At 47.0% G+C, this 12651-nt stretch overlaps 1 protein-coding gene across 1 annotated transcript in view; it reads right to left on the bottom strand.

The window, feature by feature from the left end:
- C11H2orf42 (chromosome 11 C2orf42 homolog) overlaps positions 1-12651 on the bottom strand; it is a 140669-nt gene that overhangs the window by 66336 nt on the left and 61682 nt on the right. Inside the window, exon 5 of the mRNA XM_078666721.1 lies at positions 1852-1959. Coding sequence (XP_078522847.1) covers positions 1852-1959 — 108 coding nt within the window. The remainder of the gene's footprint in view (positions 1-1851; positions 1960-12651) is intronic.

Here is a 12651-nt window from a genome sequence, read left to right as displayed (position 1 = left end):
CAATTCATAATGAATTCATGTCGCTTTGCTTTATGGGCATATGTTGTAGTTCAATGAGGGTGGGACTTTCCCGAAGGAGCCTCGTGTTAGGGGATTCACTCAGAGTTCAATTTGCCACAGTGCCCTCATCTTCGGCCTTTCGTGAGTGGTGTGGGTCCGTGTGCCTGGGCTTGGTCACCAGGTCAACTCTACTCCTGGTGTAGCTCCCTAGTCAGTTTTGACCTTGTTGTTCTTGACCAACTCAAAGGAATGCAAATTCATGATTGATTATGGACGTGCAATTGAAGCTTAGAAGAGGATACTTTTAATATAGAAATCATTTCCATGTGCCTTTTTTGTACTGTCTGATTTCCACTCTCCTCCCGCTTTGTTTGTAGCTGTTCATTTAGTACCTGGAGAAAGTTGGTTGAAACTTTCTACAGTTGTTCAAAAGTGTCATCACAGCTGGTGGAGAAGATCTCATCTCAAGAGACCGGAGTGCTGGTAACAATATTTGCAGTCTCATTGGACCAACCTCAGGAAAGATGCACAACAGGTATAATACAGTTTCTTCAGAAATGCCACAAAGCCTGCAAAGGGTGTTTGGCCTTGTTCGTTTCCACAATAGGACCTGGTCTTTTGTTGCAAATGCTCCCAGGTGAATAAGGAGAAGGTAATGCTGTATTATAAGGTAGGGTTGAGGGCCCCAACTCTCATATGATTGCACTACCGTCCATCTGTTGCTTTTCCTTGCCAACTCCGCTTTGTCAAGTGACTAGGCTAGTGTTTTGGATGCATTGTTGGCAACTTTTTTAAGGCAGCAAAACTGAAGTTAAGGTCCCTTGCTTCATTCACCTTAAGCGAGGTTAGTGCCTGTTGAAGCACTGTTGACCAGTTGTTCCTGGATTTTTGCAGACTATTTCTGTCCAACATAAGGCGGCCAGCGATTCTAGCAGTGCAGCTCTGAATCTCCAGCACAGCTTAGACAGTGCGGCCATCCTAACTGGGGATTGATGGAATAAGCCAAATTCCAATTGCGCCTTAGAGATGAATCGCATGGATGCATCAGTTACTAAATATGGCTACCCCATCTGCTGAATTTGGAATCAGACCATGTGCTCCAAAGTACCTATGTATGCTTTTTTTCCAATGGATTAGAATCATCAGTCATAGATTCTCTTGCAAAATGCCTTTCTAATTCAGAAAAACGATTTCAGGCTGCTCTGGCCAAGAAAAGCACAAAAAGGATTTTAAAAAACCTTTTGAAATTATTTTACAATACCTAAAAACTGATACAAAAGGTAAAGGAGTAAGCACGAAGAAAGCAAATTACAAGGGAAGCAAGATAAGTTCTATTTTTTTCAGGAATGCAGATCTAGAGGAAAAAAAATCTCACAAATGAGTACAAAAGGATTTACTTTTCAAGTGGAAAAAGAACTGCTTTAGTAAGCATTTCTGAAACGCTAGAGAAAGTGCCACCAGAAGGTGCTTTGAACTACTGAAGCTGTAGAACTTTAAATTACGTAAAGGTGCGATGTGTTCAGTTTTGCAACTTCAAGCACTGCTAGCGTGAACATAAACAAATGTCTTGTAGTGAGGTTTAAATCCTTACAATCACGCCAGATAGTGTGCATCCGGCAGCACAGTGTACATGTGAACCATTCATTTTCTTATTTGTGTTGTATAAGTGTTTGCCTTGATACAAAGAAAAGTTGGAGAGATAGAAAGTTGTTACTCAAAGAGCTTAGAAAGTCCACAATTTCTTCTGTACGATTGCCCCTGAGCAACACTCTTACACGCACCCCAGTTACTTACTGGAACCTCACAGAAATAAAGTACCAGCCAGTGACTAAGGGTGTGGAGCTCCAGTACCTGTGGTAGAGTCAGGGATCCGCTTCTTAGTGCTTCCAATGGAGATCCTTTGCTGTAGGGCATCGAAGAAACACTGGGGAATGTGGAACACCAGTGGATCTGGCTTACCTAGAGGGAAGGAGGGGGAGCAGAGTTACAGCTGAGGATGGATGCAGCCTCGTGTTTGATCAGAGTGATTGTACAATATTGCAATACATTATTCTTAAAGTAAACACAAACGTGTCAGTAGAAAAGAAAAAAAACGAAGCATGAGGTATTGGAGTGCCACACAGCCATTTTCACATGCGATCTCAGCCTGCTCTTATTGGCTGATCTCTGTAAAGCCCAGTGCACAGCTCAGTCGTTATAACTCATGGTGAGAAAGTGATATTTTCAGGAGAGGGAGAGGCGAATTGCAGTACAACATTCTGAATCAGTTATATGCCTTAGTGATTAAGCTTTTGGTGCTGTTCTGTTGGCTGTGATCCAATTTGAATGACGGAAGCTTGTCTGCAACAAGCATTTGCAATGCAATAGGTCTTGTATTAGGAAAGTTTGAGCTATTGGTATTGTAAATGACAAATTTTTTATTTAGGTTTTGTTTTTGAAAATAGCGAAATTAATAGCTTTGTCATTTACCATGCCAATAGTTATAACTTTCGCAAATGTGACACCTATAGCATTTGTAATGCAATATGTGTTGTATTTACGTGACTTACATGTATTGATATTACAAATAACTATGTTTTTTTTTATAATTAATACTTAAAAAAGTTGTTGTAATTTATAATGGCAATAGCTTAAACTTTTGTAAATAACATTTGTGAAGATTATGTTCAGTGTATTTTATTGTGACGAAAATCCAAGAACATATGTCAAATATTAACATATTTTTGTTACATTTGTAATAAAGCTTGAAACATTGAGATAACATATTTGAACCAGTTGTTGTTGAATGGTTGCACAGATTGATGCTGTGGTGGAGCTCAGTGACGTTGTGGTGCCACTGAGTGATGCTGTGGTGGTGCTGAGTGATGCTGTATACTATGCTATGTTTTGTTTTGCTATCCTATGTTTTGTTTTGTTATGCTATGCTATGCTGTTATGCTATGCTTTGCTATGCTATGCTTTGTTATGCTATGCTATATTTTGCTCTGCTATGCTTTGTTATGCTATGCTATGTTTTGTTATGTTTTATTATGCTATGCTTTGCTATGCTATGTTTTGTTATGCTATGCTATGTTGTGTTGTGTTGGTATGCTATGCTGTGTTTTGCTATGCTATTATGTTTTGTTTTGTTCAGCCATGCTATGTTTTGTTTTGTTAAGCTATGCTGTTTTGTTGTGTTTTGTTATGCTATGTTTTGTTATGTTATGCTATGATTTGTTATGCTATGTTTTGTTTTGCTATCCTATGTTTTGTTATGCTATGCTAAGTTTTGCTATCCTATGCTTTGTTTTGTTATGCTATGCTATGTTTTGTTGTGTTGTGTTTTGCTAGGCTATGCTTTGTTATGCTATGCTATGTTTTGTTATGCTATGCTTTGCTCTGCTATGCTTTGTTATGCTATGTTTTGTTATGCTATGCTTTGTTGTGTTTTATTATGCTATGCTTTGTTTTGCTATGCTATGTTTTGTTATGCTATGCTATGTTTTGTTTTGCTATGCTATGTTTTGATATGCTATCCTATGCTTTGTTTTGTTATGCCCTGCGATGCTTTGTTTTGTTATGCTATGCTTTGTTTTGTTGTGTTTTGTTATGCTATGCTATGCTTTGTTGTGTTTTGCTATATTTTGTTATGCTATGTGTTGTGTTTTGTTATGCTATGTTTTGTTGTTATGTTATGCTATGGTTTGTATTGCTATCCTATGCTTTTTTTGTAATGCTATGCTATGTTTAGTTTTGCTATCCTATGCTTTGTTTTGTTATGCTCTGCTATGCTTTGTTTTGTTATGCTATGCTATGCTTTGCTGTGTTTTGCTATGCTATGCTTTGTTGTGTTTTGCTATGTTTTGTTTTGTTGTGTTTTGCTATGTCTTGTTATGCTATGTGTTGTTTTGTTTTGTTATGCTATGTTTTGTTATGTTATTTTATGTTATGCTATGGTTTGTTTTGCTATCCTATGCTTTTTTGTAATGCTATGATATGTTTAGTTTTGCTATCCTATGCTTTGTTTTTATGCTATGCTTTGTTGTGGTTTGCTATGCTATGCTTTGTTATGCTATGTTTTGTTATGCTATGCAATGTTTTGTTGTGTTTTATTATGCTATGCTTTGTTTTGTTATGCTATGCTATGTTTTGTTATGCTTTGTTTTGTTATGCTATGCTGTGTTGTGTTGTGTTTTGTTATGCTATGTTATGTTGTGTTGTGTTTTGTTATGCTATGTGTTGTTGTGTTTTGTTATGCTAAGTTATGTTATGTTTTGATATGCTTTGTTATGCTATGTTTTGTTATGTATGCTGTGTTTTTTTATACTATGCTTTGTGTTTTGCTATGTTTTGTTATGCAATGCTTTGTTTCGTTATGCTATGTTTTATCTTATGATATGTTTTGTTGTGTATTGTTATGCTAGGTTTTGTTTGGCTATGCTTGGTTATGTTTTGTTATGCTATGCTATGCTGTGTGTTGTTGTGCTATGTGTTGTTGTGCTATGTGTTGTTGTGCTATGTGTTGTTGTGCTATGTGTTGTTGTGCTATGTGTTGTTGTGCTATGTGTTGTTGTGCTATGTGTTGTTGTGCTATGTGTTGTTGTGCTATGTGTTGTTGTGCTATGTGTTGTTGTGCTATGTGTTGTTGTGCTATGTGTTGTTGTGCTATGTGTTGTGCTATGTGTTGTTGTGCTATGTGTTGTTGTGCTATGTGTTGTTGTGCTATGTGTTGTTGTGCTATGTGTTGTTGTGCTATGTGTTGTTGTGCTATGTGTTGTTGTGCTATGTGTTGTTGTGCTATGTGTTGTTGTGCTATGTGTTGTTGTGCTATGTGTTGTTGTGCTATGTGTTGTTGTGCTATGTGTTGTTGTGCTATGTGTTGTTGTGCTATGTGTTGTTGTGCTATGTGTTGTTGTGCTATGTGTTGTTGTGCTATGTGTTGTTGTGCTATGTGTTGTTGTGTTTTGTTATGCTATGTTTTGTGATGTTATGTTATGTTATGTTTTGTTTTGCTATCCTATGCTTTTTTTGTAATGCAATGCAATGTTTTGTTTTGCTATCCTATGCTTTTTTTGTAATACAATGCAATGTTTAGTTTTGCTATCCTATGCTTTGTTTTTTATGCTATGCTATGTTTTGTTATGCTATGTTTTGTTGTGTTTTGCGATGCTATGCTTTGTTATGCTATGCTATGCTTTGTTATGCTATGCAATGTTTTGTTGTGTTTTATTATGCTATGCTTTGTTTTGCTATGCTATGTTTTGTTATGCTATGTTTTGTAATGCTAAGCTTTGTTTTGTTATGCTATGCTGTGTTTTGTTATGCTATGTTTTGTTATGCTTTGTTATGCTATGTTTTGTTATGTATGCTGTGTTTTGTTATGCAATGCTTTGTTATGTTATGCTATGTTTTATCTTATGATATGTTTTGTTGTGTGTTTTGCTATGTTTTGTTTTGCTATGCTTGGTTATGTTTTGTTATGCTATGTTTTGTTGTGTTTTGTTATGCTATGCTATGCTGTGTTGTGTTTTGCTATGCTATTTCTTGTTTTGTTATGCTAGGTTTGGTTTTGCTATCCTATGCTTTGTTTTGCTATGCTATGCTATGTTTTGTTATGCTATGCTATGTTTTGTTATGCTATGCTATGTTTTGCTATGCTATGCTAGGTTTTGCTATGCTATGCTGGTGAGGGTGTGTGAGGGTTAGGGGGTGTGAGGGTGAGAGGGTCGTGAGGGTGAGTGAGGATGGGTGAGGGTGTGAGGGTGAGGGGGTGTGAGGGTGAGGGGGTGTGAGGGGGTGTGAGGGTGAGGGGGTGTGAGGGTGAGGGGGTGTGAGGGTGAGGGGGTGTGAGGGTGAGGGGGTGTGAGGGTGAGGGGGTGTGAGGGTGAGGGGGTGTGAGGGTGAGGGGGTGTGAGGGTGAGGGGGTGTGAGGGTGAGGGGGTGTGAGGGTGAGGGGGTGTGAGGGTGTGAGGGGGTGTGAGGGTGTGAGGGTGAGGGGGTGTGAGGGTGAGGGGGTGTGAGGGTGAGGGGGTGTGAGGGTGAGGGGGTGTGAGTGTGACTGAGGGTGAGGGTGTGAGGGTAAGGGGGTGTGAGGGTGAGGGGGTGTGAGGGTGGGTGAGGGTGAGTGAGGGGGTGAGTGAGGGGGTGTGAGGGTGAGGGTGTGAGGGGGTGTGAGGGTGTGTGAGGGTTAGGGTGTGTGAGGGTTAGGGGGTGTGAGGGTGAGGGGGTCGTGAGGGTGAGTGAGGATGGGTGAGGGTGTGAGGGTGAGGGGGTGTGAGGGTGAGGGGGTGTGAGGGGGTGTGAGGGTGAGGGGGTGTGAGGGTGAGGGGGTGTGAGGGTGAGGGGGTGTGAGGGTGAGGGGGTGTGAGGGTGAGGGGGTGTGAGGGTGAGGGGGTGTGAGGGTGAGGGGGTGTGAGGGTGAGGGGGTGTGAGGGTGAGGGGGTGTGAGGGTGTGAGGGGGTGTGAGGGTGTGAGGGGGTGAGGGGGTGTGAGGGTGAGGGGGTGTGAGGGTGAGGGGGTGTGAGGGTGAGGGGGTGTGAGGGTGAGGGGGTGTGAGGGTGAGGGGGTGTGAGTGTGACTGAGGGTGAGGGTGTGAGGGTAAGGGGGTGTGAGGGTGAGGGGGTGTGAGGGTGGGTGAGGGTGAGTGAGGGGGTGAGTGAGGGGGTGTGAGGGTGAGGGTGTGAGGGGGTGTGAGGGTGTGTGAGGGGGTGAGGGTTAGGGGGTGTGAGGGTGAGGGTATGAGGGTGACTGAGGGTGTGTGAGGGTGAGGGGTGAGGGTAAGGGTGTGTGAGGGTGAGTGGGTGTGTGAGGGGGTGTGAAGGTGTGTGAGGGGTGAGAGTGAGTGAGGGTGAGTGAGGGTGAGGGTGAGTGAGGGTGAGGGTGATGGTGTGAGGGTGATGGTGTGAGGGTGAAAGGGTGTGTGAGGGTAAGGGTGTGTGAGGGGGTGAGGGTGAGGGGGTGTGAAGGTGAGTGAGGGTGCGAGGGTGCGGGGGTGAGGGGGTGAGGGGGTGTGAGGGTGGGTGAGGGTGTGAGGGTGAGTGAATGTGAGGGTGTGTGATGGTGAGGAGGGGTGACCAGAGACAGACAGAGGCCACTGGAGACAGTCAGAGCAGCCTAGACAGGGGAGAGAGAGCGGAGAGAGGGAAGAGAGAGCGGAGAGTGAGAGGGAAGAGAGTGGAGAGTGAGAGGGGAGAGAGAGTGGAGAGTGAGAGGGGAGAGAGAGCAGAGAGTGAGAGGGGAGAGAGCGCGGAGAGTGAGAGTGGAGAGAGAGTGGAGAGTGAGAGGGGAGAGAGAGCGGAGAGTGAGAGGGGAGAGAGAGAGGGGAGAGAGAGCGGAGAGTGAGAGGGGAGAGAGAGCGGAGAGTGAGAGGGGAGAGAGAGCGGAGAGTGAGAGGGGAGAGAGAGCGGAGAGTGAGAGGGGAGAGAGAGCGGAGAGTGAGAGGGGAGAGAGAGTGGAGAGTGAGGAGAGTGAGAGGAGAGTGAGAGGGGAGTGAGAGGGGAGTGAGAGGGGAGTGAGAGCGGAGAGTGAGAGGGAAGAGAGAGTGGAGAGTGAGAGGGGAAAGAGGTCTGACACTGAGATGAGAGCGGAGAGTAAGGGGGAGGTCTGACACACACTGAGACGAGAGTGAGAGAGGTCTGATACTGAGACGAGAGTGCAGGGACGGTGACAGCAGAGTGCGCTCTGACTCAGAGGTGACAGGCGGGTGAGTGCGCCGGAGGTCGAGTCTCCGGTGATGGTCGGGTCCGAGATGAGACAGAGGCCGGGACTCAGCAGTGCTGCGCTCTACCTGTTGCTCTACCTGTTGGTAAAAATCACATGGGTATTTCCAGTAAAACCTACGTCACTAAGCAGGGGCAGAAGTGTCAAGTGTTCGAGGAGTTCGTGAGCCATACACTCTGGGGGGCATGCAGCCATGTGGAGCAAGCCGGAGCGGATCCCTTTGAAGCACGGCCTCATGGCCGTGCTAGAAGAGTGTGTTAATTAGGGGGAGGAGAAGTGAGGCCAAGTGCCTGGGGAATTCGTGAGCCATACACTCTGGGGGGCATGCAGCCATGTGGGGCAAGCCGGAGCGGATCCCTTTGAAGCACGGCCTCGCAGCCGTGCTAGAAGTGTGTGTTAATTAGGGGGAGGAGAAGTGAGGCCGAGTGCGCTGGGGAAGCAACAGATGGCTTTAATTTAAAGCTCTCTGGAGGCAGGCGGCTCGGATAAATGCGCGGTCACGAGAACTCATGCACTCGTCGAAATCCGCTTTAGTTAAAATTTTTGGTTACACTGTAATAGGTCTCTCTACGAGACCTAAAAATCAGTGCTTTGATGGTTGCGTGTGAGAGAAACAGGTTCTGCTACTGCCCTCATGACAGGTCTGAGTGTGAGAAAAGCTTCCAATGCTGTATTCAATGTTTTAATGAAGTCTGTGTGCTTTAAAAAACAAGCATTTGCAATGCAATAGGTCTAGCAGCATTAAAGTTTGAGTTATTGGCATTGTATATGACAATGTGTTGCATTAAATTTTTTGCAAAGTCTGCATTGGTGTATGTTATGTTACACGGATTTTTTATAGCGCGCAGCTGCCCCAGCAAAGGGGCGTCCTGGCGCTTTTGGACAGGCAGATAAACACGCATAACATCACACAAACTACAGGCCAGAGTCAGTTTAGAGGACCTTAGGGAACAGGTGAATTTTTATGGCGCTCCTGAATGCGAGCAAATCATCCAATGCGCGGATATGAGGCGGAAGTGAGTTCCAAAGTTTAGCAGCCATAACCCGGAAGGACCGGCCTCCGGCTCTACACAGCTTGAACCGAGGCACTACCACCAGATTTTGACCAGCCGATCTCAAGATGCGCGAAGGGGCATAAAGAATGAGAAGATTCTCAAGAATTTGAGGGGAAGACAGCTTGAGAATTTTAAAAGAGAGACAGTTTTAAAATGAATCCTCTGCGCCATAGGCAGCCAATGAAGAGACCGAATGGTTGCACTCACCGTGCAGAACCTCGGAAGCCCCACCCGTGCTCTGGCCGCAGCATTTTGAATTCGCTGCATCCGGGTGATTTCTGCCTGGTTCGCCCTTAACAGGAGCGAACTGGCGTAATCGAGCAGACACAAAATAGTGGCCTGGATGACCAACTGCCTGGTAGGGGCATCGAAGAACTTCAAAGTGGGTCTCAGTCCTCGAAGTATACCGAAACAAGTAGCTGCGACTTTTTTAGTATGAGCACAGAAATTAAGGGCAGAGTCCAGCTAGACCCCTAAGTTTTTTACCTCAGATACCGGAGATGGGGCAACACCTAACTCAGGAGGCCACCACTCATCACTCCACATGTCACAGTGTTTGCCAACAACCAATATCTCAGTCTTCTTAGCGTTCAGCTGAAGACAGTTGGCTGTCATCCAGTCAGACACCGCCAAGAGCCCAGATCTAAACCTGGGGGCATCAAGGTCAGACTTCCCGCTCAGCACAACCGGCAGCTGCGTATCGTCAGCGTAGGAAACGATGGTCATATCCCACTGTTTGGCGACCGCAGCCAACGGGTGAACATAAAGGTTGAAAAGAGTGGGACTTAAGGCCGATCCCTGCGGCACACCCAGGTCTAACGGATGGAATTTAGACTCAAAAGGCGGAGTGGCGACCAGGAATGAGCGATCCGACAAGAAAGATTGGAACCATTTTAGTGCCAGGCCACAGACACCAGCTTCTCTAAGACGTTGCAGCAGTATCGAATGTGAGACCGTGTCGAACGCGGCACTGAGGTCAAGTAACACCAGTGCCGCTGTGTGACCAGAGTCGAGCACGGCCCGCAAGTGTTCCGGCATTGCGAGAAGGGCAGTCTCAGTGCTATGGCCGGCACGAAAACCGTTCTGTGAAGGGTCTAGAATATTGGCCCTTTGGAGATGCTCAGAGAGGAGAGCATTGACATGGGCCTCGGCTACTTTCGCAGCCCAAGGAAGGAGTGAGATCGGGCGATAGTTTTCCAACTTAAGAGGATCTAGCATAGGCTTCTTAAGAATAGGGGTGACCACCGCCTGCTTCCATTTAGTCGGAACTGAGCCTGAGGACAAAAACAGATTGATTAAATGGCGCACAGAAGGAAGACAGAGGGTGGATAGTTCTCTGAATTGCGCCGGTCTGAGGGGGATCAGCCGGAGATCCCGATTTCACCATGGAGACTAGCCTGTCAAACACCTCCACTGACATGACAGGGAGGGAGGCAAATGGCCCAGAAGTGTTAACACTGAGCCTGGGGAACTCATGGAGAGACGGAGTATTGGGAAAAGAGCGATAAATCGCCTGAACCTTCTCTACGAAAAAAGCCGCATGGTCTTCGCAGTGAGACAGCGAGCAGATTTCCGCTGCGGGAGCTCGTTTGGCAGTCAGATCTTTAAGAACCTTAAAGATCAGCTTAGCGGGGTTAGGGCTGCTCTTAAACTCTTGAGTGTAATAAGCTGCACGGGCCCTGCATACAGCTCTATGGTAACTTTTAACAATATGGTATGAAGATAATTTGCAAGATGATAGCTGTTGAAAAATATTAAGCAATGTTGGCAATAATATTATATTATAATAATATTGTAAGTTACTGTTGTAGTTATAAGCATTTTGGTAGCGCATAGTGATGTTGTGATGCCCCCGAGTGATGTTGTGATGCCCCCGAGTGATGTTGTGATGCCCCCGAGTGATGTTGTGATGCCCCCGAGTGATGTGGTGATGCGATAGATAGAGGGCGAGGGATGGAGTGTGGGGGGGGCGAGGGATGGAGTGTGGGGGGGCGAGGGATGGAGTGTGGGGGGGGGCGAGGGATGGCGTGTGGGGCGAGGGATGGCGTGTGGGGCGAGGGATGGCGTGTGGGGCGAGGGATGGCGTGTGGGGCGAGGGATGGCGTGTGGGGCGAGGGATGGCGTGTGGGGCGAGGGATGGCGTGTGGGGCGAGGGATGGCGTGTGGGGCGAGGGATGGCGTGTGGGGCGAGGGATGGCGTGTGGGGCGAGGGATGGCGTGTGGGGCGAGGGATGGCGTGTGGGGCGAGGGATGGCGTGTGGGGCGAGGGATGGCGTGTGGGGCGAGGGATGGCGTGTGGGGCGAGGGATGGCGTGTGGGGCGAGGGATGGCGTGTGGGGCGAGGGATGGCGTGTGGGGCGAGGGATGGCGTGTGGGGCGAGGGATGGCGTGTGGGGCGAGGGATGGCGTGTGGGGCGAGGGATGGCGTGTGGGGCGAGGGATGGCGTGTGGGGCGAGGGATGGCGTGTGGGGCGAGGGATGGCGTGTGGGGCGAGGGATGGCGTGTGGGGCGAGGGAAGGCGTGTGGGGCGAGGGAAGGCATGTGGGGCGAGGGAAGGCGTGTGGGGCGAGGGATGGCGTGGGGGATGGATGGATGGATGGAGTGGGGTGATGGATGGATGGATGGAGTGGGGTGATGGATGGATGGATGGAGTGGGGTGATGGATGGATGGATGGAGTGGGGTGATGGATGGATGGATGGAGTGGGGGAGTTGGATGGAAACACTACAGAAAACACAAGCTCTTGTGAATTAGAAGGCCAAGATTACTATGGGCAGTCAGAGATGCAGGGTGAGGCAGGGCTTTAAGTGGGAATAAAAATAGATGTACACACAAAAACAGGTTTTCAGTCACTAAGACAAAGACATACACACAAAAAGACAGAAACACACACTTAGACCGATCCAACACCAAGACAAAGTTGCACATACAGGCAAAAACACACACACAGAAACAGACACACAGAGACAGAGTTGCAGACACAGACATGCATACACAGAGACAGAAACACAAACAGAAACTGAGATGCACAAACAGATACACTCAGACACAGACACACAGACAGAGAGGCACATAAAACACTCTTACAGATTCGTCAAAGGTGCAGCTAACACGATTTTGCACCACATGATAGTGAACTGCATGTGATTTAATAAACGCAACTGGCAATTACGGACTACGAGCCTGGCACTCTGAGGGAGGTGCCTTCTGAATAAACTCTGGGGTGAGTGCATGGGCAGGAGGCTAGAGAAGCGATGGCCTCTCTGCACTGCTACCCTTGGCTGAAGTGGGGGGGGTCGGGACTCTAACTCAGTCTTACACATTCAGCTACGTGATTTGCAGCACGGTCAACCTGGGTCACATCCCATAAACTTTGGACTGGTACAAAAAACGTGCCAGTCCACTGGCTTGTGGAATACTGAAAATTCACACGAATACAGTATATGGAGCAAATTTCTTTCACACTATCTCTGATGTTGGCATTCTAAGAAGTAGACACAAAAAGACATTTTCACAAGTGGGGCACAATCTGTTTGTCCCATTCCGTAGTGCACAAGCAGCAAAAGAGCAAACAATGATTTGACACGTTTTGTTAAGACCTATAGAAATGATCCCCGAACGTTTTGTGTAGAGCTACTTTGTGTAGGGACCCCTCCGAGTACGCGGTCCCACTTATTCCCGGGGGCCTCCTGAGCAAGTCACACTGCCTACAATTGCCTATTGGTCTTGGCAGCAATCTTACCCTGATTGTAAATATGCTCTAATGCACACTTCACCGAGGTATTTTACTGCGGGTGTTAAACAGAAGGGGAAATAAAACATTCATTCGGGCGCGCAGAACGCCTGCACACAACTGCTGTGTCCTTCACATGGTACAGAACGGGCGCGCCACGCCTAG

The sequence above is a fragment of the Lissotriton helveticus genome, chromosome 11 (genome assembly GCF_964261635.1).
Source record: "Lissotriton helveticus chromosome 11, aLisHel1.1, whole genome shotgun sequence".
NCBI classification, from domain to species: Eukaryota; Metazoa; Chordata; class Amphibia; order Caudata; family Salamandridae; genus Lissotriton; species Lissotriton helveticus.
The sequence above is the reverse complement of the archived record's forward strand: the minus strand, read 5'-3'. Positions and strand labels throughout refer to the sequence as shown.